General features: G+C 39.9%; 2 protein-coding genes across 2 annotated transcripts; both read right to left on the bottom strand.

The window, feature by feature from the left end:
* Positions 1-4,055: 4,055 nt before the first annotated feature.
* On the bottom strand, positions 4,056-10,527 carry syt8 (synaptotagmin VIII). Its single transcript, XM_074677925.1, has 9 exons — positions 10,459-10,527; positions 7,452-7,630; positions 7,130-7,302; positions 5,932-6,027; positions 5,356-5,523; positions 5,108-5,275; positions 4,774-4,891; positions 4,520-4,653; positions 4,056-4,354 (listed from the first exon to the last, which is right to left on the bottom strand). Exons 1-9 carry the CDS (start codon positions 10,476-10,478, stop codon positions 4,118-4,120), a joined length of 1,293 nt encoding a protein of 430 aa, XP_074534026.1. The 5' UTR covers positions 10,479-10,527; the 3' UTR covers positions 4,056-4,117.
* Positions 10,528-13,896: 3,369 nt separating this feature from the next.
* On the bottom strand, positions 13,897-27,084 carry dld (deltaD). The gene is made up of 14 exons (XM_074677807.1): positions 26,960-27,084; positions 25,230-25,305; positions 24,394-24,473; positions 22,870-22,938; positions 22,545-22,614; positions 21,400-21,500; positions 21,166-21,309; positions 20,936-21,037; positions 20,629-20,819; positions 20,368-20,538; positions 19,973-20,162; positions 19,726-19,863; positions 19,403-19,492; positions 13,897-16,735 (listed from the first exon to the last, which is right to left on the bottom strand). The coding sequence occupies exons 1-14, from the start codon at positions 26,996-26,998 to the stop codon at positions 16,670-16,672; spliced, it is 1,527 nt and encodes a 508-aa protein (XP_074533908.1). The 5' UTR covers positions 26,999-27,084; the 3' UTR covers positions 13,897-16,669.
* Between the last annotated feature and the right edge of the window lie 365 nt (positions 27,085-27,449).

Genomic DNA, 27,449 nt, shown 5'->3' with positions numbered 1-27,449 from the left:
AAATCTGTGATTTGGGCGCACTTTTGTTTAAAGGGGACATATCATGCTGATCCCTGATTTAATACTTACATATAATATAATAAATTTGAAAACAAGACCTTTCACCCCCTGAATTTTCAAAAAATTAGATATTGTATTTTTTCTGAAATCCTAGAAGGAGATTTGGTGCCTCTGAAAATAGGTCATTGCCATTTGGCCGAGAGATTTCGACCTTCATGACGACACAAGGATCCTTTCTTTTTATTGGAGTAATCTGATAAAGCAGCTCCTCCTCTGTGATGTCAGTTAGTCACACAACCGCCACCGAGAGATACACCCACCAAGAGCCGACTGACTGAGTGCTGGATGCAGGGACTCTGCTCTGCTGAGCAGCTCGGCTTTACATGGTGAATTAGCAGTTAAAGCAATGAAGTTTTTGCAGACGTCGTAATACTTGTGAGACTGTGATATTTGCATGCTTGTTCTGACATGCACTGTGAACTTGGACCACAATAATGCTGCGGTAATAACATAGTGAAGAACTGACGGTAGAGGCGATCTTGAGACTACACTTTCAGCATGATGGATAAAACAGACAGAAAAGTGAGGGAGCAGGATGGAGCCCTGTTATAGAAATAGTTTATTGGTGAAGTCTGCCTATTTTTCCATAAACTATACATGTTACAGTACCGCTTTGACTCACCACACTGAAGCGTCCTGAGATGATCTGTGTTGAGGTGGATTTTCTTCCTCCTGAGCTGCAGAACCGTCCGGGTCTGACTCGGGGTCCAATACAAAAGGACGTATCCTACACTCTGCCTTTTTATTAGTGCTATCAATGCCTTACAGTGAAGTTTTGACAAACAGCAAACTCGCTCGGTCTGCCCCATTCAATGTGGTGATTTTGTAATTACTGCCATGCTGCAAAAAAGGCCCCCTGGCTCTACCCCCTCTGCCCCTCTGATAGAACTGACCAATCAGAGCACAAAGGGCTGTGACGTTGCGAGGTTACTGGAGGTCATTCTGGAAACAGAGCATTTACAGGCATCCTAGTCTGGCATAGTGAAAAGGAGAAACAAGCAAGATATGTCCCCTTTAAGCCGCAGGGTTCAAAGTGTATGAAAAATGTAGCGGCTCACAGTCCGCAAACCACGGCTTCAGTTTGCGTCAAAATGTTTATTTTGATGCCACTACTTTTGTTAAAAATGGTTGTATCAAATTTGGGGTTTTGAGGTTTGACCATAGACAATGACCTATAGCGAGGTACAGTCCTGTGTCCAAAACAGGGTAGCCATGCACATCAGCTCTTTCGCTTTCTGCACGCAGTAAATATTTACTTTGTCACGTCACTGACTCGGTGCTACTGGCCTTAAAGCTGTATCTTCAGAATGGCTGTGGCAGAAAACTGTCTTTTCACATCAGGAGAAATAAAGCTTGCACATTAATTAACTACTACTTGGACTAAATTATGTGTAACAGTGCTTTACCACGGTAATTACGGTATAGCAAAATTCATGTCGTGGCAACGTATTATACCAGTGACGGTGATGAAACCAGTATACCCCTAGTTGAAAGATACAATCCGTCATCTTTGCTTGTTTACATCTGGGTAGTTAAGCTTTTTATTATTATAGTACTGGCCTTTAACCAGACCTATGTTGTGTTTTCAGCTCAGACATGACATGTGAGCAGCATGTTAGGCCCACATTAATATAAATATTGATGATTTGTTGAACCAGCTGGTAATTCTAGAGCTAACACAGAAGGACAATCCAGTAGGGGGAGCTCTAAAGACTTTGGTTTAACACCACTGATGCTTTTACTGTCAATGTCAGGAGAGAAATTAGACCTTAAGAAGCACAAGAGCTGAATGTATGCAGAGCTGGGTGAGCGTGAGGGTTATTTACATCTTCAAGTGTCTCCTTGAGCTCACTGACTCATCTCTGTCGGATCTGTTGGTCCTCCTGTGACCCCCTGTCTTCTTTAAAGCTCCCTCAAACACCTGCTGGAGGTAACAGGAGCATCACAGACTAAGGGAAAGTTTCCTTGTCGTTAAACAAATTCTTACTTAACAAATCCCAGAATAAATAGAAATTTAAAAAATGTATAATGTCTGGGTACGGTTAGTGTAAACACAGTAATCTTCTGCTTTAAATGAAAGGAGATCACATCTCAGCATCAGGTGTCCACAGAGTGGGGATGAAAGCGTGGTTTGAGTGCAGAGCTCAGGGAGGTTTTAATGAACTCTGATCTCAGGAGGTCTGAAGCAGCAGGAAGACACACGCCTGCTGCTGAGCTCAGCTTGATTGATCTGCCTTCACGGTTAGTTAGGTAAGATTCATGAGCCACTCTTACTCCTTAGGAGACTTGTTAAAGCATAAAGAACCAAAGAGGAAATTTCATCACTGAAAAACTCCAGATTAAACACATTTCTCTGTGCATAGAATATCTGACACTCTTATCTTACAGATTAAAGAAAAAGAGATGAAGGAAAGGTTTGTTCAGATCAATTGCAAAACATTTTTTTGTCACAGTTTCATTTAAAGTCAATGACAAGACACAAATTTAAAGGTAGTGAGTAGGGATGGGAACCCATTTAGGTACTTTTATATGCGCCAACCAAATTCTGTTAAAAGTACTGGGTACTGATTCACGTAACGTCAAAAGGTACCATGTTTAGGTACCTAAACGCATCCTTGTGAGGAATTGGAAGAGTAGGTAATTTGCCATGCTGGAAAATGAATACAATATTGCAAGGTATATATTGAGAAATAAATATGTTAAATTGAAAAATATGTATTTTATTATAAAACAAATTGATATTTTTTTACCACATACAAACAAAAAGTACTGAAAATTGGTACCGTTGAGTACCGATACCAGTTGCCTTATAACCTGATCCCAATTTACTAGATCAATACCCTGACAAATTACAGCGCATTGCAAGATACAATCTGCCATCTGTGCTTGTTTACATCTGGGTAGTTGAGCTTTATATCAGTATCGTACTGGCGTTTAACCAGAGCTATGTTGTGTTTGCAGCTCAGATAATGTTGTAACTGAAAGCACACTTCAGAATGCTGTCCAGTGCCATAAGGCTCACATGTTCGTATAATTCAAATATCTCGTCTGTGGTTTCTTAACGATTCCACGGTACCAAATCGTTTCAAATAGGAAAGGTACCCATCCCCAGTAGTGAAGAACAATTATTCAGACAGTAATTGGTAGGGATGATGAGCCCTGAATCGAACCATGGTCCCACAGTCACTGACCCCGAATCTGGCTTTAAAATCACTCATGTGTGGCCAGCCCTTGTGACTTTTTTTTTGTTTTAAAAAACTCGAGACCTTTTGATTCTAAGTAAATCAAAAGGTCTTAAGTTTATTTTCAAAGTTCAGAGCTGGAAAGTTTGAGAGTGAAGCCTCGTTTATTTTTCCATTAATTTATGAAAAATTTCATGATGAGGGAATGTGTCCACTAGAGGGTGCTCTGGGAAACTTGTCTCACACTTCTTCTTCTTTCAGACTTCTTCTTCTTTCTGTCACACTAAATTTTCAGTTCCTGTACCGTCACGTTGTATGTTAGTTCTTTTTACCAACTTCCACTAAAATAGTCCCACCATTTTTCAAGTGTTCCCACTTGTTTTTTACAGATCTCTCTTCAAAAGCTGGCTAAACTGCTCTACACTGCCCCCACACAGTTTTTGGTGGAACTGCAACATTTGTTTCATATCTGTAAGCTTTTAGAAAACATTAAGGCACACAAGGCTCTGTCATCAGTCGTTAAACTCTCAGATGAAGGGCATAAATAAGTCTTTATTTGTTACAGTGAAACTGAGACTCCAGTTTTCATCAGAAAAAGCTCCTCTTTAACGCATCCAAAATAACCTAAACATTTCTCTGCTTCTGGTCTGAACACGTCTAAAGAGTTTGTACAGTTCATATAAGTAAAAGATAGTGTATACATTTAAAACAAAGAGTGATCTATAATTTAAAGTTAATACTAAAATATAATCCTTAATCTTAAATGTGAAATATAAAACAATCAGACGTAATATTTTCCTGAGACATTGTGTATAAAAACAAAACTACATGAAAATGCAGTTTGTGTGTTAAGTGTGTGTTCGTGTGTGTGTCCGTCAGAAGGGCAGTTTGCTGGAGAGTGGGATCTTCTTTTTCAGCGTCAGGGTGGAGTTGACCTGTTGGGCCGACAGCAGGTTGTGCCACTGAGCGACCGGCCGCCGCGGGTTGGACAACATGTCGGCCCAGTGCCTCAGCTGGTTCCCCGTGGCGTCACAGCCCAGGAAGATCTTCCCCATGGTGTCGTTTCGGGTCACGGCGTCGTGGTCCCACACAGAGATCACGAGGTTCACCCTCTGAGAACGACAGGAGAAAAGTCTTAAGCTTTGTTGACATCTTTGAAAGTTTGCTAAACCTCAAGTACTGTAAGTTTTTGTGTTTTCTTGTATTACTCAGGTGACAAACCAGTTTTCTGTAAAATGTAGTTCAAATTATGGTGTTTCACATCTGTCTGAGCTCACCTGAATTTGTTCGAACGTCACTTCAAAGGTGAAGGACTCGTTGTAATACGGACTCAGCGTCTTCTTCTTAACTGTTGTCTTCTTCTTCTTCCACTTCCTCTTGTCCAGAGTCAGCTGCACCTTCACGTAAGGATCTACAGACACCAGCAGGAGGGAGGAGAAATGGGCCTCATTTTGAATGACTTTGGTGATTCTCCAACCTTTGCTCTAGCACCCCCAGCAGCTTAAAGTGTGTACTTTTTTTATCGTCTGACCTGAACTGCCTCCGATGTCCATGCACTTCAGGTTTTTGGCCTCCAGGATCACCATGGTCAGTTTGCCAGAGGTGGGGACGTAACGCAGAGAGAAGCAGATCTCGCCAAGGTTTCCATCCTGTTTGGGGATTTTAACAACAAAGACGATCACATAACTAAAAATTAACACCCTTTAAATTAAAAAACCTAAAAATTCAGTCACGTTTGGATGATAACTTTGATAACTTTAGCAATGTTGGCGTTGAAAGCTTTTTACAATACTGCTCTGGTTAAGACTTAGTATCTCAATAACTGTCAGTTTATTAGACACAAAATTTGGTACAGCCATTCAAACCTCAAACTTGGAAGGCTCTTCGAGGTCCTGCCACTCCTCCATGACGTGGTTCCAGTCGACGTTGCAGAGCTGCACGCGTATTTCACCGATGATGTTGTGTTTGGAGAATCTGTTGAAATCAAACACCTGCATCACCACCGTCGACTTCAGGAGGGTTGATTTGGTTATCTGTGAAAAGAGCAAGTCAAACCTATCATACATTCAGACGTCTCATGACTTTATTGTTCTTCACTAAATCCTCATCCTACCTGGAAGTTGAAGCTCTCATTGAAGACAGGATTCAGCGTGTTCCTGAACACTTTGGTCTCACAGGTTTTTGCTTTGTCAGGGCTGATGTAGACTTTGACGTATGGGTCTGAGCTTCCTCCGAGATCCATGGCCTTCAGGCTGTCAGCTTGTTTGATCCCCACGATGAGCTGAAGGAAGCAACAAAAAAATGATGATTTTTGTTTTATTGCATCCATTTCTCTCTTCTTCTTTTTTCTTCTATAAAATCCAACCCCCTCTAGACACAAACAAGTTGGCCAGACAATTTTGTCATTTTTGTAATAGAAACCCAAAGCTTGCATCTTTTGCATCATAACCTGGTATATTTGTAAGTAAATTAGAAATTTCTAAATGTAAAGTAAACATTACACATAGTTTGCATAAATTACACCAAATTTTGGGTTAAAAAACCTAAAGAACAAGGAAACAGTATTTTACTGACAAAACTTCTATTACTTTTAGGAAGTTAGAATTTTAGCGATGGAAATAGTTTGCCATCATCAAAACAAGCAAAACTACAGCTGTATCTAAAGATAAACCATTGAAAGTGAAATTACCTCTGTCTGAGCAGCGTTATAGTCCAAAGAATAGAGCAGTTTTCCTCTGTACTGTCTGGCTGAGCCGTAGTCCACATCGTTCACATCCGGCTGAACCTAAAGGCAACAAATTTAACATAAAGACAATTAACTACAACAGTCCAAAAGAATTTACACCTTACGAGAAAATGTAAAGACAACCCCACCACCTTTTCTTTGCTTTGGACTGCAAAACATGACCACTAGAGGGCAGTGATATTTTTGATATTTCACAGTAAACCTTCAAATTTTTAACATTCTTACATTTATATTGGCTTTAACTGACTCGCCTTACCCCTTCACTCTTTTTTTCTTTTTTTTTTAAAGAGAAACCAGTTGTAAAGGGAAATTGTTTGAATAATCCTGTTGGTTTAAACAAACAAGTATTAATGAGTAAAAATGCTGTGGGTTACATTACTTTAATGTTTTTTGGTTCTGGATTTGTGAAGTATTTCAAATAAATCCAAGAAGTCACATATACATATGGCCTGTTTTATCCAAGGGGCAACATCTGGTCAGTAAAAATGAAGCCTGTGTAGAAGTGCTAAAAGTTGCTGTTCATCAAGAATCTGCTTGAGGCTGGCTGCAGAAAGACTAGAAGTCACGTACACACCAAGCTATAAAAACAGACTTTTACGGCATCAAAAAAAGAATATTTACAGCCTGGTTCACAGAACAGCTTGGGTCTAAAATGCTGTACGGTGAGTGAACTTTTTTTTTTTTAACTCTGTGGCATAGAAGTTATTAGGATCGTTTAATTGTCCAACCAGAGGCACAGCTCTGGTCAAGGGACTGGCGGGTGCCCTGTAGCTGCTCAAAGAAAAACTCATGACGCCAGCGTCATAGCGAATGTGGCTGCGTCCGCGGATTGGCTTCATTTCACAGTTCCAGGAACAGACGGGTGACGTCGCAGAGGCAACGTCCATGTTTTATACAGTCTATGATTTTATCTGGTAATGTAAAACCTATTTTTGTTGGCTAGTTGGGGGCAGCACAAAGGAGTGGGAACAATGATAAGTTGTGGGGCTAAATACATGATTCAATTTTCCTCCTTACTTTTACCTCCGTTTTGGTCTCCACCACCCTCAGAAGGACCCTGCTCCCTCTTTTGTTTATCTTTTATCTGTTTTATTACGATGTTGGTATAATTCTTCATATTTATACCAGAGGTGTGACTTACCAGAGATGATGTTGTTTTTCCAATCACTCCGTTCAAATTGACCCTCTCCTCTTTCTTCTTCTTCTGTTTCTTCTTGTTGGGTGTGCAGCAGCACTTTTTGCAGATGCACACGCAGCAAAGCACAATCACTAGAAGACCAACTACGAAGATGATGGAGATGGCCCATCGAGGCACTGCAGACACACAAACAGTGTAATGCTTATATGACTTTCACTAACACATCCCTCCAGGGGTTTGTGAGGATATGTGAAGGTTACTTCCTCTTTAATAAAGAGTTCATGGTGGAGGAGAAAGAGAAACAGGAAGCTGCACGTGGACTTACAGGGGATGCTATCCAACAGGCCTTCCAGGAAACCAGCTACGGGATGGACGGTGGAGTTGGTGGGTGACTGGGTGGTGGAGATGTTGATGGACAGAGCCGGTGATGGCGATGGCTGATGTTTCCGATGAGCGAATTTTGGTAGCTGGAGAGGCATGATGAGGAGGATGAAGATGGGAGCTCTGGAGGCGAAAGGAGAGGTAATGCAGAAGTATTTTTACAACCAGATTCCAAAATAATTTTGACCAGCGGTCTGCAACCTTTCCCATCAAAAGACCTTTTTTCCCCTCTTTCACCAAAGAAATGTGGACTGGATCTGCAAATCATTACACAGCTTATTAAGTTTAATAAGTTTTATAAGTTTTATTCTTTGTCTATTTTTACTTGTTTTAACAAAAAAAAAAAACAAACAAACAGAAGTGTAGTGTGTTGGCCTACTTTGAAATGAATTTAACATTGCAATATGTAGGCCTATTTGAGTCCTTTCCATATTTGTGTATAATAAAAACTAGTACACTTTAATATATATTAAAAAAAAAAAACATAGAACAAAAAAACAAACGACTTTAATTCGCTTCACTGTTTCAAAATCGATCATTTGCGTTCCTCTTTAATTTGGTATTTTTCAGAAAATGTTTTGTGCTTATTCTGAAAATATCTTTTAAAGTTTACATTTTCAACACATATGTGAATATTTTAGTTGACAAATTATTAAAACTTTTTTTTTTTTAATTTGATGACAAAAAGGTATCACCTTGAACTCCAAGATAACCTACCCAGCCATCAAAAGCCCTGTTTCCCCCAAGCGGTTCAGTTCAGTTTGTCTTGGCAAGGCACGCATTTTACAGCTTTTCCACTGACCTATCCCGAGACAGATCCCCAACTGACCGAGACAAGCTGTCCCACTTTTTGGGACCCTTTCGTATGGGTGCCAGACTAAACCGATCCAAGCCCAGAAGGTGGAGCTACAACAAAGCAGACCGTTGATTGGCAGCATTTCTCCTGGCGGCACACAGTCTTCTCTGAAACAAAGTTTGATTGCACTTTGTATCAAAGAGCTACATGCCAATCACAGAGGATGAAATGCTGCATGTCTTCATCTATGCTCTTTGTTTACTATGTTGTGTTTTTCTTCTTCGTTGGATTTATTAGCGGGGTAAACTGTGTCGCGCTGCTATGGCGTCACGCTATTATTTAAAAGATATGGCTTTCGGCATCCGGCTTAGACACTGCCTAATATGAGGGGGCACAGTTTGCTGTGAAAACTCAAACGGGATCAGGCTCAACTTTACCAAACCAAACTGGACTGCTTGGTGGAAACGCAGCTTAAGTGTCTTAAGACGTCTTAATAACAAAATCAAGACGTCTTAAGACAAAAATCTTAAAAAGCCACTTGTGTCTTAAGACATGACATGGGATGCACCCAGACAGGTTTTTGTGTCTTGAAGAGACACAAAAGACATCTTAAGACCATGTCTGTAGACATGTCGTAAAGACATGTCTTGACTTAACCAAGACGTCTCAAGACATCTTAGCATGTGCCTTAAGACGCATCTTAAGATGTCTTGAGACACTTTGATGGCTGGGTATGAACTGTGCAAAAAAAAAAAAAAACATAAATAAATAAATAAATGACACTTAGGTTAAGAAATAAATTTTATCTATCTGAGTGATTTTCTTTGTCAAGGCCGGAGGGAGCCACTACAAGGAGGCTAAAGAGCCGCAGGTTGCAGACCCCTGACCTACACCTTATTTTATACCTACAACATTTTTAAAGGTTATAACATTTTTAACAACTATAACTAGAGGAAAGCAGCAATTGAGACTCCACTCAGTAAATCAAAAAAAAAAAAATCAAAAAAATCCTTTTTCTAATTGGTGTGTATGTGGTTTGGGGTATCTTCTGCTGCCAGCCTCTTGTGGACACTCAAGGAACTGCAGTTTAAGCTCTTCTACAAAGGCTTCAGATGTTAAAACTTGAGGTTGCCACTTGCTTGGATTGGTTTCCCTCCTGGGTCCACTTTTGTTAGTGCTGCCCCCTGCAGACCTGGAACAACTCACTACAACCGAACTATCACAGTTTGCTCCCTGACAAAGTCCCTCACATTGCTTTAACACATCAACTGAAAGAGCAGCAGAGAAACTAAAATAAATGGCTGTAAACATCACTCAGTGAAACTCTGGTTTCCTTGTTTCCTAACAACAGCGACGACTAAAATCAAACATCCTAATCAAACTCTGGCGACATGAGCGAGTGGAAACTCCGCCATGAACAAACAGCATCTGATTCACACTCTGTTAACGACTCTGCTCTCATACAGTAACTGTGTTAACCTGTTCGAGTGACTGTGTAAGTCAACAGTGCAGGGAGAAACACACACAAACATGATAAGATAATTAAGGAAAAATAAAAAAATTTCTTTCAGTCAGAGGGACAGAACATATGTCGCAAAAATCCTGAACCCCAAAATTTTAACATGAAAATAACGTCCCTGCCTCCTCAAACACACCCAGTGGAGGACAAACAGTTCTGACCAGCCTTGATTCATTTTCTTAAGAGAACTTTAGTGTTGCCACACTTAATTGGTACAACATGCCCAAACCACATGTCACAGAACCAACCAATCAGAGGCTGGAATGCTAACAGATGTGTACGCTGTTTCTGAATATCCTCATCTCTTTTAGGAAAGTGTGACCTGACTGTATGTTTAAGGTGTTTTTCAACAGCAGGAAGTAGGGACCTTTCCTCCTAACTGCATAGAACTGGGGTCTAAATTTAGTTCTGGGTAATGATTTTATCGTAGAACTTAATTTTGGTTTTTGCTTTTGGAAAAGGCTTCGACCAGCAACTGCTTTGTTATCAGAGCTTGTCTCTTTTCAAGTGTCGAAAAATCCATCTGCAGTGAAAAAAGCACCATGAAAACCAACACAGGCTGAAAATTAGAGATGCAAAGGGTTTGGTCCACTCTGCACAGGACAATACACCGTCATGGACTGGACTGTGGGTTACCTGTACTGCATATCCTCCATGCTGACAGGCTAACTGCTGCTGGCTGAATGGCCTATGTTGTTGTATTACTGCCCTCTACTGGTCTAGTGCTACAGTGCAATTACTTTTATTATTTTTCTCCACTCACACCCGGCTTGATTACATAATCTACATGGATCTCTGGCCTGTGGTGGAGCCACATACCAACAGTTGACCTAAGAACTATGTAGTTCCTGGGTATGTCTTATATCAGCTAAATCAAAAAGTTCCTGAACCTTCTGATCAGAAAAGCCACTCAATGTTGCATTCAGGTGCTGTTCTGATAGTACAAGTGTCCAACTTTTGAAAGCAACTTTATATGCTAATAAATACCAAAACGTTGCTTTAGCTAACACAACTGATTTTTCTGAGTCTAGGTCACTTTACGTGGACAGCAACTAGCAGTGATATGATTTCGCAAACTTAGTTTGAAGATTAAGTTGATGTTAAGTTATGATTAAGTTGAGGCGCTGCCCTGTCATGGACACCAAACTTTTTGTGTCTTCAGTGATATTTTTACTATTTTTTTTCCTGTGTTTATCTGGAGATTCTTCTTGTAACCATGGCTGCATTGTTTGCATGTGAAATCAGCTGTTAGCAGCCTGTAGCATGTCAGTGCTAACTGGTGCAAGGCCTGATGTTTCCCACAAGGTGTGAGCTAAAAAGTGACGACATGGACCTGTCCTTCCATCCATCGTTATTGGGAACGTAAGATCTATCTCCAATAAGATGGACGAGCTAGCCGTGCTAACCCAGCAACAGAGGGGATACCAGAAGGCAGAGTAGCATCATGCTATTCACAGACATGGCTAACAGAGCTAACACCAGACACCAATGCCACATTGGAAGAGCTTCACCTGCTGTGAGCAGACAGGATCCAGGAGACAGAGACTGAACAGACTGCTGAAGAAGCTCAGTCCTGGACCCTGTGGAGGTGGAGGCTGGCTGAACTGGACAATGATGGACAAGCTGTCATCATCTATTTTCTTATGGAGCTTTTTTGCACTTTCTATACACTTTCTAACTTTGGTTTTCTTGATTGCTGCTGCGACTTCAATTTCGTTGTTCTTTTCACAATGACAATAAAGTTCTATTCTATTCTATTCTATTCTATGACTTACACAGATTTTAATAAACAAAACACTGTTTGCCTGCAATGTTGATGTTAAATACAACATCAAATTAATCAAGTCAAGAACCAAATTCTTGTCTTGAACATATGCTCCAAAAAATCTCTACTACCTAGTGCAAGACACAAACTAGTCCCTCCATCTCCTACATTTAAGTAAAAAGTGAAGTATTTTACTCACTAATGATGATTTTTAAAGACCCATCTCCTCTCTCTGGCCATAGGACTGTCTGAGGCTGCAGCACTTTAACAGAAAAAGTGAGCAACTCTAGAGGAAGGAGGTGAGGTCCAGCCTCAGTTTTCCTTAAAACAACCCTAAAAGTGTTTGATCAAAGAGAGGAAATGTCTCCTCCCTCCATTTTTATTTCACAGTAATGAGCAGGAAAAACATGTCAACAGTTCATTAGAGCAGCACGAGTGAAAACTGAGCTTTGTGTTCAGGAGCTGAAAGTCAGAAATCTTCTTCATAGATCCAAAAAAGTGAAGAAAGTGAAGCAGGATGAATCTGCCTCTCCTGGCTAGCAGCCATAACTGATAAATTTGCCTCTATAGGTGAGTAATGATGGATTTTAAGAATCCAACCTGACCATAAACACTGAGAAATATCATGTAGAGATAACTGAATTTGGTGCTGATTGCCTCCGTTTGTAACGTGGATTAGAAACAGGCAAATATATCAAATTGAGACAATTTCAAGATGACTTTTTAAGTCCTCACAGGCCTTTTATACAGGAGAGTCTAGATAAAGCTAACTGGCAGATAATTTAGCTCAGAGTTTTTAATGTTTTTACTCATCTGGAAAACAAGTTAGCTCCTCTGAAAGTTCACAAACAGCCTGAAGCTGTTGACACGTTTCTCACATGACAAGAAAGAAGGAAACAAAATAAAAGGACATGTTTATTTTGTTTCTGTCCTAAAGTCTGATATCACAACAGAGAATCTAATGATCTTCATTTGGTATGAGGGGGGAAGAGAAGACGGGATTAAATGCTGGAAATAGGGAAAGTCTCAAAGAAGGAGGAATTAAATCAAGAGAAGAAGAGGAGGAACAATAAAGACGCTTTTATACAGCAGCAGAAGGGAAAGAGATGGAAGAAAAATAAGATTTCAAGCCTGATGAACGTGTGACTTTGACGTCTGGGACGGTGAAAGTGTCAGTTGTGTATTTTGGGATTAAAGTACAAACAAAAGAAGCGTTCACATGCTGAAGCATTTCAATCCACCAGAAGAAAAGAGTTATAAAAAACAGTGAAACAACAATAAAACTGTTTCCTTTTTGCTCTGAATCATGTTTAAAGCCACAGGAGAAAGAAACATTTCATATTTTGATCTGTGATAACTTTATAAAGGTGTAAAAAGAGGAACAGTACCTGAGGGTGACAGGGAGACTTGGTGTCCAAACTTTATTTAAATCTCATTTCTTCAGTTTGATCACTCGGCTCTTCGATTCATCTGTTTCTCTGTCAAACTTCTGTCGTCCATCTCAAACTCTCAAACTCCGACAGTGAGTCCACTCCAACCTGCAGGAGCCACCACACCTGCTGAGCACACACACTAACACACACATACACACACACTCAGCTTCCCTTGTGCTCAGTGTTCAAACAGAGGTGGAGTCGCTGCTGCTAATATACCTGTTATTCAAATACGTGACTCTGAAGAAAACAAGACTCTGACACAAGAGCCATTTTAAAAAAAACTTTATCGACACAGGAGTTTCTTAAAAATTCCAGGTTAATTTTGTGCTTCACTTAGTATGAAACAGAAGTTGTAGAACTCAAAAGAGGAACACAGAAGACATTAAAGATGCCAAAAATAAAAAGTTAAAACTCTTCTTGTATTTTGAGTCTTGTGTCTCACTTTCTTTCTACTTCTTTTGGTTTTACTTGTCTTTTGTTTGATGTCACTTGAATTTAGACAATTTTGAAAGTCCCCAAACTGCAGTTCCACGTGTGGCCACTTGAGGTCAGCTCCCAAAAGTGAGTCAATCTCAATAGGGCTCCTTTACTGGAACACTTTTATAACTTGATGCAAAAAAATTAATATAATAATAGAAATATTTCACCTCTTAATCTCATATACCTGTTACCTACCTCAAATATCATGAATAGTGACTGGGTTGATTGGTGGATTTGAATCCTTGCACAGTGTCACAACCATAGACTGTAAAAAAAAAAAAAAAAGGACGTCATCTTGCTCGGCTCGAAGTGATCTCGTCACAAAAACTGCTCCCCCTGGTGGCTGGCTGCAGTATAGGTCAAAAAGTCCATCTCTTCAGCCATTCCAGATGGGCTGTTGTCAAACTTTAAAACATTAATACGCCTCGTAGAAATGTTTCTAATGTCCGATTGTTGCAGTAATTTGAAGATATCATTTGGCTGTCTTGTTTTCAAGTCCTCTTTTTTCAAAGAAGTTTCATTTTCATTTGTAATGAGAGGTTAAAAACAAGATTTTACATCACGTTTATCGATAATTGACAGCTGCCGTTCTCATGTATTTTTTTATTTTTGAGGATTGTACAATAGAATAAATCGGGGGTATTTTGGCTTCAAAACCATACAATGGTAAATGGTGGAGCCAGCCTGTCCACTCTATATACAGTCTATGGTCACAACTTTAAGCATTTTGTTGTTTTGACTATACCACTCATGGTTGATGTGACTTCTCAGAGATCTCCCTCTTACACGTTTCCCCCCAGCTGTGCTGTCGTAGCCCGGATTGCAGGACAGGACGTTTCCGCTCTCAGGACCAGCATGAGACAGACGCTGATCAGGTTGTCCCTTTGTTTTCTAAATTAAGCCCCGTTCCCACCAAGCAGTCTGGCTTAGATCAGTGTTCACACGGCAACGGTGTCGGCAGGGTTTTAGAAAATTCCCACCCTGGAGGCCGTTTTCTAAAGTTTGCATTTTAGGTCATCTGAATCACCAATTCCATGTAAACGCGAGGCTGAAACCAACAAAACGTTTGTGTTTCACCCTGAAACCGTTGTCGTGTAAGCGGCCTCTAAGTCTCTGACCTGAACCTCTGGGCTGTATTTTCAGTGTGTGATCATTCGAAGATAATTTTATTTAAAAATATGACAACAGTCACAAGCTATTGTTCTGCGTTAGCATGGCTTAACATATCTTAGCTCACAGTACTGGATTTAATCAGCTTATGGAGTTTTTCGAACAAGTTGATTTATTTGTAACAGCCTGTGCACAATGTGTTCAAGCAACTTTGCCCATTGTGTAACCATAACTCTTTTTTTTAGGGATGTAAATGAGGAAATCTTACTGAAAAAGTCACTTTTTTAGCTACTAATGTCAGTTAACCATCCCATTTTCCAGTTAATAAATCGGCTGCAGGCAGAAACTCTCCAGCTTTGGCAGCTCAGAGTTTGCCAACCCTTAAGGCCTCTGAGGCTCCACCCACCTGTTCAAATATGGTCACTATTGTCCAAATCACCCAACCTCAGGTTCTTACCTGACAGCCAAAAAACTAGTACATGCTTTAAAATGAAAAACTGTCTCAGTGACTTTTTGCTTTGTATCTTTTATTTCCAAGTGAGGTCACCCTAATTTATGTCTCTATAAAAAGTCTTCTTCACTTTGGTAAAGTGTTGGAAAACAAAAGTTTACACAGCGTTGCTTTTTCTCTAAATGATACTGCATTTATTGGTTTAAATGATGAGATAAGCAAAAGCAACCAGTCAACCACAGTGAATTAATCAGAGCGGGGAAGTGTTTCCCAGCAGCTATCAACAGTTTTATGATTTTTATTATTAGCCTCCAGAAAATTCAATCAGCACAGCAGCTCTGAGGAAGCAACCCCTCAGCAGGTGTCAGCCCCTCGTTATTTGTGTGTAGACGGTCGGACTTTGGATGTTGTTCGAGTCGCTGGCAGTGACTGCAGCTAACGCTAGGGGACATCTCACCACTGTTTTGCAAACTCTTTGTTACATTTCTTTAAATAAAAGACGCTCATGAGCACAGAGACAGAAAGGGAAGTCAGTGATACATCTTTTCCTGACGATACTGTTCTGTGTATTTTTTAAATCCACACTAGAGTTCAATTATTTTGTAGCTAGTAGCTAGCAGCTAAACGGGTGTGCCCCATGTATAGAAGTTGCAAACCTCAATGAGCGCAGTCAGGATTCCAATTTGACTTTTAGCATCTCTAAATCATGTAATTTCAAACTCTTTCTTCACTGTTTCTGACTCAATCTACTTTACAAAAGGCAGCGGAAGCCCCAAAAAGAAATATCTGTGTCATCCTAGGTTACATGCCAACACGCCAAAGAAAGTCGCAACTCAGGCAACAACTTTTTCACTTTGAAAGAAGCAGATAGACTAAAATAAACGTCAATATTCTCTAATCAAGTTATTTCTGTAAGACAAAGTCGCTAAGACACAGCTGCCGCAAAATCCATGAGTAAAAGGTTTATTCTTCATGGAAAAATCTCGACGAAGTTCCTTGTATTTCGTGCTAACTTTTCATCCATTAAAAACTGGCATCTTTGAATTCTGGACAGTAAAGCCACTGTTTTTTTCTGGAGTGATGACTGAAGCACAAAGACTGAAGATATTTGCAGAAAAAGCTTAGTAACACATGAACTTGAGTTTTCTTTTTTTATTTCACCTTTAAAAACCACTAAACTGAGGATAACTGCCTCTACAGTTCCCCGCTCTGATTACACATCATACTTGTTGTGTTTTATCCTTTTACACTGTAAAAAACAGAAAAACAAAAACACCACCCCTCTTTCTTTACAGCCAGAATAATATTTATATCTCTTTGTACTGGATCTGTAGAATAACCGGTCTCCTGGGATCTTTTAAACTGTGTTTGTAAAACAAAAGGACTGATCTGCAGCCAGCTCAGTGTTTCTTAAGCGCTCAGAGCCCCGTTTTCATTTTATTGAGAACATTTAAATAACATTAGAACTAAATGTGGTACAGTTGGGATGTACACAGAGGATCATCCCGGTGGAAGTGAGTGAATGTTTGGACGCAGACACACACACACACAGCTTCCTGGTTTTCCTCTGTTATGTACACTGAAGGTGCGACAGCGGCCAGTGGATCAGAAGTTGATGGCTTTGCCGAAGGAGGCGGCGAGGTTTGCTTCTCTGAAGGCCTCGGACACCGTCTGCAGGGGAGGAGGCGGTAGAAGAGGGAACATTAGAGATTTGCTAATGCTCACGTCACCTTACGTCATTAAACTTCCTGTTTTGTTTGGATTATTTTTCTATCACTGTATTCACGATAAAGTGTTAAGAGAAGAGATGAAATAGAGAAAAAGAAGCAGCAGAAAATTAACTTAAGTTTTTGTTCTCCTTTCAATGTAGAATTTCTATCTGGAAAACAATTTCTGATTATTTTTTTCTGCAGGATTTGCAAGAATACTGTTTTTTTTTCTCTCCACAGAAGTCTGATACAAGGCGCTAGATTTGTCGCTAGTCGCTTTTCTCTAATTTTCTCTCTGGGGAGGTTCAGAAGGTCACTAAAAATAGCAACAAAATCACTAAGTTGGCAACACTGGCCACTAAAGAAATTCAATAAATAATTTTTCAAGAAATAAACTCAAAGTTTTTGAGTTTCTAAAGTCAAATTTTCAACTTTAGAAACTCAAAAATTTGCTAGTACATTAAGTGGAAATTTAACAACTTGATAAACTAGTAAATTTGCGAGTTAATGAAGTCACAAATTTAGTATGAGATGATGTTAGATGTTAGTTAACACACAGGGGATGCCACACTTGAGAGATGCAGATGTAATAAGCTGAAAAAGCTTTCCTGAAAAAAAAAAAAAAACTAAAAAAAAAAAAGTAAAACTGAAGGTTTTTTTGAGACAGATATGGGCGGGATCAGATGTTTTTATGTGTCTTGCTAGAATCTTTTTGTTTCTCTCTGATCTACTAAGAAGTCTGAGTGGACTGTAAACTGTAATCGATTGCTCTGGTCTCCGCTGCAGAAGTGCGAGATCTCCTGTTTACTTCTTTTTTCATTCCTTCTATCAAATGCTCCTGAGGAGGAAAGTTCAACGACTCGCTCTTTTGTTGGTGTCCTGTTGAACCAAAAGTTGCTAACACACCAAGCCAAAAAAAGCAGTTTTCAAAGCAGAAATTCACCTATTTACAGTCTGGTTCAAAAATGCCTCCTGTCTGAATCGCTAATTTCACAAACGACACCCACTGTACAGGGGGTGAATTTTTCTCTAGCTCGGCCGTTCGGAGGATATTAAGATCACAAGCTCCCCCAATAAGAGGCACAGCTGAGGGTCACGTGACCAACAGGCGTCCTATAACTGTAGGCGAAGCCCTTACAACTACCAATATGGCCACTCTAGCCGATCTGCTTCATTTTCTGTTTCAGAAACAGACGGGTGACGTTAGCGAGACTACGTCCATGTTTTACACAGTCAACAATCTACACATTCGAAGCCACATATAAATCTTTGGGCAATTGAAATTCACTATTTTATATACTAAGTTTTTGAGTTCAATAAGTCGTAAACTTGTGACTTTACAAACTCAAAAATTTCCTAGTTTAATTTTTCAAAAATTTCTTTAACTGGCCCTAATACGCAGCCGTATTCTGAAATATAAGTAAGAATTTAAATTTCTATTTCTGGATTCATGGAAAAGTCAGAATACAAACTTTTTCTCAATTTCTGACTTTGAACTGGAAATTCAGAGTTTTCTGAAAAGTCTTAAATTATCATCCTCATTAAAACAATTAAAAGAGGAAAACAACATAATTTGTTGTTTTTTTTTTCAAATATCAGACCTTAATCTGGGTTTTTTTTCTGAGTAGTTGAGTTGTTTTACTGAGTAGATACCGGGGTTTATTCCTAACCTTTTCCCCCTGTGGCTGTAATCTTGAGGAATTTGACTGTTTTTTTTTTTTGTTTGTTTTTTTCTATGAAGTGTGTTCTTTTCAGAAGTTTTGAACATGTTTTTATAATTCTATTTGTGGTTCCTTGAACTCGCTCTGTCTTTGGTCAAAGAGCTTTAAGTGATTTTGCTCCTTCATCTTGGTCTGAGCTACAAGTCCATCTGAAACTGGACCATCATGTTAGCTTGGACTATTTTCAAACCAGAATCAAGGATCATTTGATGAGCCTGTGCACTTGATTTCCCGTTGAACGCTGCTAATTTATGAACTTGTTGTATTGTCGATTTATTTCTGTCTATTGTCTCTGTTTTGTCATCTGTGTGAAACTTTCTTATGCTGCTGATCTTGCACCTCAATGTGATTATTCCTGGTAAATAAAATAAAGGTTAAATCAATAATCCTACGACAAATGTCACAACACATACATAAAATCTTAACTCTGGTTTTATCCCCAATTTTGTTTCTTCTGACTTTTTTTCACAGTATACAGCCTATATTCCTAAATTCTGACTTCAATCAAGATTGATTATTGCAGTTTTTGAGGTCTGAACTCTATGCAACAGATGTTTTCTGAGGCAAAAAGTCGGGACGCTGAATTCTGACTTTAATCTCAGAATTTAGAATGATAGGTTTGCTTTGGTTGTCATCTGAATATTCTGAATAGACACGAAACAATATAAGTTCAGTGTATCAAATGGGGTATTCTCAATGTAGATACTCAAAATGGGATTTTAACTGAACAACTTTTAATCTTACAGTTTTGAGGATGCCTTTTGACGTGTTAACTGCAGTTTCATCACTGCTTTATATATTAATCCGGGGTTTTTCTGTAGGATTGTATCAGTAAAAACAGCAAAAAAATGGCCTGTTTTCTGCTCTTGATGTGATATTCTGAGATGTTTGTTTATGTGTGGACTCACAGGATGAGCATGGCAGACTCTGGCGACGTCCTCGCAGGAAGCACCGTACTCCATGGCCAAAGCAGCTTCATTAATCATCTCTCCTGCCCCCTGCAGGTGGAACAAACAAACAGCAGCTTTTACTTCACAGAGCTGAAGCTCGACACAAAGTTTCCCACGGTCGAAATAACATGACCAAAGTACAGAAAGGTCAGTCATGTCTCTGTTAAATACTTGATCATGATTGGTCAATCATGAGCTTTGGACATCTGTTATTTCTCTAGAGCTGAAATTCCTTTTGAGACAAACCAAATCATAATGAAAACTCCATCGTGAGCTCTTACCGTTCCGAGAATGTGAGCTCCCATCATCCTGTCCGTCTCCTTGTGGCTGAGGATCTTCACCAAGCCGTCAGTGTCGGCGTTGGTCTTGGCTCGGCTGTTGGCTGCGAAGGGGAACTTGCCGACTTTGTACGGGACCCCCTGAGGAGGAGAGGAGGAGAGGAGTGGAGATGGGCACTCAGAAAAGAAAACACAGGAGACAAATCCTAAAATGTTGAATGTTTAACTGAACTCAATGACTCCTCCTCACCTCCTCTTTGAGCTGCTCCTCTGTCTTGCCCACCCAGGCCACCTCTGGGTGTGTGTAGATGACGGAGGGGACGCAGTTGTAGTCGATGTGCACGGCGCCGCCGGCCATGCCCTCCACGCAGATGATGCCCTCGTCCTCGGCTTTGTGGGCCAACATCGGGCCGGCAACCACATCACCAATGGCATAAATGCTGCAGGAGGAGACAGGAAACGCGGGATTAAAAGGAGCTCATGATTCAGGTCTGTCAACTTTTACAAACCTCCAAAGCAGACTGTCTTTTTGAGACAAACCAGACATGTAGCTCCACTTAAAGCCTTCATGATCTGGATCGGACTAATTTCTAAGAAACCCCAGACTCTGCCTTCTTAAATCAGGCCACCCCTGCTCAGCTGTACCTGGGAACTTTGGTCTGGAAGCGGTTGTTGATGGGGATGCGTCCTCTGTTGTCCAGCTCGATGCCCACAGATTCCAGACCCAGGTTCTGGGTGAAAGGTCGTCTGCCGATGCAGACCAGCAGCACGTCACAGGTCAGCGTCTCGTTCTTCCCTCCAGCAGCCGCCTCTACCCTGAAACACCCACACAGGACAGGTTTTCACTTCACAGGACTCTCACAGACAGCGTGACATGATGGGAGGATCCAGGAGGTTTTTACTCACGCTACGTCGATCTTGCCGTCGGGCCTCTTGGTGGCGCCCATAACTTTGGTGCCGAGCTTGAACTTGAGGCCCTGCTTCTGGAGGATGCGCTGGAAGTTCTTTGAGATCTCCATGTCGATGCCCATGCCGCCCACGTGGCCCAGGAACTCCACAGCTGTGACTTTAGAGCCCAGACGCTGCCACACTGACCCCTGCAGGATGGTAGGACAGAAGCTTCAGACAACTATAACTCTCTGTACACACTTTCTCGAATCTCTTTTCTTTTTATCTTCATTTTCTTTTGATCTGAGCTTTAAGCAACGCCTACCAGCTCCACTCCGATGACTCCAGCTCCGATCACGATCATCTGCTCTGGAACTTTCTTCAGGGACAGAGCTCCGGTCGACGACACCACGCTGTCCTCATCAATCTGACAGAGAAAAAAAATCAGAGCTTAAAAATGATAGAAACAGAGATGAATTTTTGAACGCCAAATCCCTGGAGCTGAGGATCCTTTAGGACCCCAAAAATGCACAAGTAGAAGTAAAGGTGGTGTACCTGGATACCAGGGAAAGGTGTGACCTCAGAGCCAGTGGCGATGAGGATGTTTTTGGTGTTGATAACCTGCTCGCTCCCGTCTGCTATTGTAGCCGTCACCTGGTTCTTCCCAGTCACTCTCCCAAAACCGCTCACATGAGTCACCTGAGGGAACAAAGCCACACTGTGAGCTCTGCTACCTTTGCTTCAGTGAGTGAATTAAATATTAACTGAAGAAAAAGAAAGAGGACTGACTTTGTTTTGTTTGAATAAATGTGCGATTCCTCCGGTCAGCGCTTTCACAGCTCCACTCTTCTGAGCCATCATCTTCTCCAGGTTCAACGAGATGCCTGAAACTGAGATTGATGACAGATATCAGCTTTATCCAGAGGAGGGCGCTGTTTGTCAAGATGACAGCTGTGTTAAAGGTCCTATATTATGCAAAAATCACTTTTTGAAGTCTTCTAATGAAATACGTGAGTCTTTGTCTTTCCTCCCAGCCCACAAAAAGTGATATTTAATGACAAAACCTGTACTTAGTAGAGCTTGTGAATGTAAAATCCTGAACTAAAACAAGCTGTTTGGATTTTGGGGATTTGCCAACATCACCGATTCCCTTTTGTGACCAATCAGGAACAAGTCTGACTTGATTGGTCCACTGGAGTAGATACCCCCGAACCCCCTCCCCGCCCACTCCCCTCCATCACTGCTCTGTTTTTGGCTGTAAACAGCCAAATAGTTCCATGCACAAGCTTCCCATCTCAGAAGAAGACAGACTAAGTGTCTAGAGTTCATTTATCAAGGAAATGTTCCAGCTACACTCAGCAAAACTGTACATGTGTGTGCTAGTCACTTCATGGCCGACTGCTTTTCCAACTTTGGACAGTCCAACAGAGGGCTAGCCAATAGACTGGTCCTGAATCCAGGCGCATCCACCAACAAAACTGGGACCCTGGAAATGTGAGTATTTTAAATGCTGTGTGCTGTGGAGCAGATGTAAGAGCTTTTCCTCAGTGTCCCCCCTGTCTCTGTGTTAGCTTCAGGATGCTAACTTTAGCTGCTGTTAGCCTGTTGTTTTAATGTTTTGCAATGTTACGGTAAATGAGCTTCGCTGTTTTCTAAGCATTGTGCACTCGGAGCTCATGGCGCTACTCTCAGTGACGTGGAAGAGCGGGGCGGTATCAGCGGTGGCTCATTTACATATGAAGGCCACGCCCACTAAATCAGAGCGTTCTGAACAGAGGGGCTATGAGAGCCTGGAAACAATGCTGCTGTGCTTGATTTATTGGCTTTTTGGACCAAAACATGTTACTACCATTTCATGAAGACATCAAAGATCCATATTTAACTGCAGAAAAGGAGCAGAATATGAGACCTTTAATATCAGTGACATGACTTACTTTCGATGCCTCTGTTTTCAAAGTCTTTGCCGTGAGCCAAGTGGTACAAGTAGGAGTTGTTCAGCAGGGCCTGAAACACAAAACATAAACTAAATAAAAACATCTTTTTCAAATTTTATGGGTCTCTTTTTGTTTTGTGTAGCCTGTTTTTTTATCAACCAACCTTAGTCAAAAATCCCCCCCATTTTTCACCCAATAAATATGTGCTGATGGAAATTAAAGCTAAAAAAAAGATAATTTGATCCAATTGGTGTGAATTTTCTTCCAAACATTCACATTATTTTTTTTTTGACATGCTCATGACCATGTAAGAGAAACATTTTACCTTTGAGGGGATGCAGCCGACGTTCAGACAGGTACCGCCCAGCGTGGCATTTTTCTCAACACACACTGTCTGCACAAAGACAACATTAAAAGTTAACTTTAAAGAGCAAATACAGTGCTGTTTGCAAGAAGCTCTGAGGCTAAATTTCTCACACTTTGAAAAAAAAATAATCAAAAGCATAATGAGCCATAACTCAAAAAGTGTATAAGCAGGGTGAGGATTGCTTTTTCTATCTCTGCCTGATTAAAATCAATATTTACAATAGTTTTTTCTCACGTCCAGTGAGGTCTTGTACACATGTCCCTCATTGAAGCAAGGTAAAACCATGGACTGAAGAAAACAAAGATCAGGGCGGTTAATGGAAGTTTTTTGGTGTGCATATTTATCTGTATTACTAATAAATGACATTGACAGATGTAAAAGCAATTCCCTGACAACATGCTATCATCTCTGATAATCTCTACCTCCATATAGTGTTTGCAGTGACGTCACTATTTGGGTAGTTACCTGGATGTGCGGCTGCATTGGAGGCACACAAACGTAAATATTGAATGGACTGAGATAGAAGTGTATAGAGTACAGTAAAACTCTTTGTGAAGGACTTAGCCAGCAAGAAAAAAAAAGATATTTTGAAAAATTACACTTAATAAGCAGGAGAGGCCCATACGAGGAGTTAGCATCTTATCATCATCTAAAATCACACAATTTTGCAACTCTGCACTGCAACTCTGATCTTAAAAATGTTATAAAATCAATTTTAAATTTTCTTTTCTCTCTTAATCTAATTGTTTTGCTGTGTCTTAATATTTTTAATCTGCTTTTTAATTGTTTTTTTTTTATTTGTTCTATCTGTAAAGCACTTTGAATTACCTTGCTGAAATGTGCTATATAAGTAAAGTTGCCTTGCCCTACCCAAAGGTATGAAAACAAACTATACTCCTACTGAAAACTACTATAATTTTCACAGAAGAGGAGGTCCATAGAATAAATTATTTTCTTTTGGGAGAGGCTCACTTTAAAAAGCGTCTAAAAGACAATGAGTTTTACTTGTGTACTGTTTATTGTTGTAAATTACCTCTGAATCAAAGTTATACTCTATTCTAATATATTTACTTTTACTGAAGTGTGATTTTAAGATGCTATGGGCAGAGAACATGACCTACCTGACAGGAAATAGTGTGAACAGACTCAAATGTTGAGATAAATGAAAGATTACTGCCTTGGAAATCCTGATAGAGTTTAGCTAACCACAATACTCTCTGTTCTTCGGACCACTATTTACACTCCTCACTCTAAACTGGGATAATTGTAGTACTGAAAAGCATATGAAATGTTTTCTCTCAGTCTGACTGATTAGTGTAGCAAAAAACACTGCAGTAATTTACCATTCTGTGCAACAACAATCCTACACACCTGCGGGCTCAATGCCATTCTGTTGTGAGAGTACCTCCAACATGGTCGAGTTTGAGTTGATTACGTCACGTGAAAACACTGTTTTTTTCTGAGCTGATGAACACCGCTTACCTTGAAGCCGAGCTGTGCAGCTTTGATGGCGGCGACGTAGCCACCAGGACCAGAGCCCACCACTGTGACATCTGCATCGACTGCAGGGAGACACCAAAAAAAAACAACCATAAACATACTTTTCTTTAATAAGGTGAGATTTTAACCCTTGGTAGTAGAAATCATTACAAAGGAGACTGCACAAAGCAGTCACACCAAGCTAATTACAGACATCTATCATCCTCTATCGGCACGTTGTTTTATTGTTCAAACAAAGCAAACTATAATAACAGAAATATATTAAGCTTAATTATTATGATTTGTTCCAGGAAGTCAGAAATTCTAAATGCTGATTGGCGTCTGCAACAATATCAAGCAGGTTTGAATCTCAAGTTCAAATATTTAACCAAACCAAACATGGAGAAGCAGCATTTAGCTTCCATGCTCCGTATATCTATATAAATAAAGCTGCCTTGCCTTGACAGTTAGTGCAGATATCTGTTTATTGAATGTTTATAAAACATGTCTTCATACAGCATTTCAGTGTGGGATCAGTAAATAGAGATAGATGAGGAAGCAACAATCTAGAGGTCTCGGTGTTGGAGAGCCAGTGTGACATGTACCAAGCGCAGGGTGATAAAAAAGCCTGGAGAAAGGACTGTGATTAAGTTTTTGCTGTTACTTTTTCTGCAAGCTGGACAATTTTACATCAAAAAATTTCATTAATCTTTAAAGTTCAAATGTCCTCCACCGCTCGGACAGACATGAAAAGGTATCAAGTTATTACATCACTCTATCAGGTTAAAGTTCACAGGAGAATTAATGAAGCTGAATGATAAGCTTTACAGATATCTTACTTGCTGCTTTGTCAGCGTAAGTTCTGACGGACACAGCTGCAGCTCCATGCAGCTTGCAGGGCAGGTGATGGCTCCGCTGTTAGAGGAAAACAAACACGTAAAGAGAGGGAAATCAAAACATAGAAAACTAGGAAATAAACACAAGATGATCAGCTGACACATCACTTTTAAGAAAGGCAGGGGGAAAATATGTTTATGTGCTTATCAATCATGCTAATATGCTAACTAATCCTGTTGATATCCGTGTAAAAGAACAGAATCTATGAAAAGTTGTTTTTATAACACTTGAATGTTATTAAAGCAAAAACAGTTCATAAAACTTAATATTACTTCATGAAATATGCAAAAATTTTGCAAAATGCTAAACTTTTTCAAGAAACATTCAAACTTTCCTTTATAAAACAATATCTAATGATTCCAAAAAGAGTTTTTTTGTTTGTGTTTTTCAGACAGAAACTATACTTCATGAAACAAAACTATTAGATTAAAAGTAAAAAAAATATATTTTACAAAATGCAAAATATTTTTCTTCACACAAAAGTATTTCGTGCATTAAATTAAATATTTCAATGTGAATTCTTGAAACCTTATTTTTCCATCTTGTGAAACAGTTCTGTTTTTAATTTAGTGAAATGTTTTGGATTTTTGTGAGTTGTTCAAACCTTTAGTGAAAAGTTTTCGCCATTCAGTAAAAGTTTACACGGTTGATCTTCCGGATATAATTTAATTAATTGCTCAGCCATATTTCATAGTATTAAGAGACACCAAAGTTTATGACCGACAGCTGCAGCAAAGAGAGCAGGAGCAGCAGGGATCAAGTAAGGTTACATAAGGGAAACTGAGGAGAGTGAGACCAGCTGATAAAAACAAAGCAGTGAAAGTTGCTTCAACTACTCCTGTCTTTACTGCAAGAAATGCATCAGATTCAGATCCCTTGCAGTGTAACAACAACTAAAAACATTACTATTACTACTAACTATCCTGTGTCATGACCAAACTGCTTAGATGCTGGTTTGCTGTGATGTAAACATGATCAATATTAACCCTACATGGCTCCCAGAGAGGGTGATGCAAAAAATACTCATAAATAACCAAAACACTTGGTCATAACACTGTTCCTAATAACTCAAATGGGTTGGTATGGCTGGGACATCAGCTGCATCAAGAGTTAGGTAACCACTGCTAAGCTAATTGCCTTAGCTTGTCAACATGACATGTAAGTAGAAGAGAAAACTTTAGCTTCATAAAGCTAATAAACCAACCGTTTATTAATGGAAAGCATTTCTTTAACACAAATGTCACAAAAACTATCGTAACAAGATCAGAACTGATAAAGAAGTAGCTGACATCACGTTACTTCTTTACATAATATAATATCCTGGACGTCACTGAAAACATCCAGGAACAAACGTTTATTTATCTCCACCTTTGGATCTTTCCGTCACTTTTGATCACGCCGAACTATGCCGAATAACTTTTAAGCGTTAAGGAATTCGCTTCATGATAACTTGGCAGTATGTGATTCATCAATAATGACAACAATTCCTAACTCAAGGATTTAACTGTGGAGTCTGGTGTAGCTCCCAGCCAGGCAGTTAGCATTAGCTGACCCGCTAGCCGGGCCGGGCCGCTGGTGTGGAGAATTTAAACTATCCACAGGAGCAACAGCTACCGAGACCGCTACAGAACCCATCCGGACAACATGTTCTTTAAGAAAAGTCCATCCTTACCGTGGCAAGGGAGCGGTATAACTGAGTCCAGCTCTGCATTTTGTCTGTGTGCCCTCACAGGTTCAGTCACCTACAACAGACAGGCCAGCCAAGGACTACTGTCATTGCGCAGGCGCAGTATCAGTCCAGAAAAACAAGCCTGTTCGTCGCCGATGGATGACGTTTGTGATTGTGAAAGCCTTGACATGTAAATACGAATAAGCTATATTGAAGTAAATTGGGGCAGTTTCGTAATTATTGGCACAAAATATAGGTCAAAATTCAGCAAATAACACATTTCAGAATTAATTAAGCTGACTACTTTGTTTTTATGACGAAATAATATCGTGTTTTATTATTTTTGAAAATTGCAGGTTAACTTTTTAATGTCAGAATACCAACGTCTGCCTTTGATGTAGCTATGAAGCTAAGCTCAAAAGGATATAACTATCGCTACTATTCCCATTATAGCAGTTTCTATAGTGAATTGTACAAAGTATTTTGTGTTTGT

Source organism: Halichoeres trimaculatus, unplaced genomic scaffold (genome assembly GCF_033239565.1).
Source record: "Halichoeres trimaculatus isolate MK-OKI-2021-1 unplaced genomic scaffold, fHalTri1.1 fHalTri1_scaffold_10, whole genome shotgun sequence".
Classification (NCBI taxonomy): domain Eukaryota; kingdom Metazoa; phylum Chordata; class Actinopteri; order Labriformes; family Labridae; genus Halichoeres; species Halichoeres trimaculatus.
The sequence above is the reverse complement of the archived record's forward strand: the minus strand, read 5'-3'. Positions and strand labels throughout refer to the sequence as shown.

Bases quoted from the DNA above. Each gene is read 5' to 3' on its own strand.
- syt8 (XM_074677925.1), bottom strand. From the start codon at position 10,478: ATGGAGGATATGCAGTACAG. The intron at 6,028-7,129 runs GTAAGTCACACC...TGTTGCCTTTAG, and splicing joins GAAAAACAACATCATCTCTG to GTTCAGCCGGATGTGAACGA. The intron at 4,654-4,773 runs GTCAGACGATAA...TGGTGTCTGTAG, and splicing joins GGACATCGGAGGCAGTTCAG to ATCCTTACGTGAAGGTGCAG.
- dld (XM_074677807.1), bottom strand. From the start codon at position 26,998: ATGCAGAGCTGGACTCAGTTATACCGCTCCCTTGCCACG. The intron at 21,310-21,399 runs GTCAGTCCTCTT...TTGTTCCCTCAG, and splicing joins ATTTATTCAAACAAAACAAA to GTGACTCATGTGAGCGGTTT. The intron at 21,038-21,165 runs GTACACCACCTT...TTTCTCTGTCAG, and splicing joins CACCTTTCCCTGGTATCCAG to ATTGATGAGGACAGCGTGGT.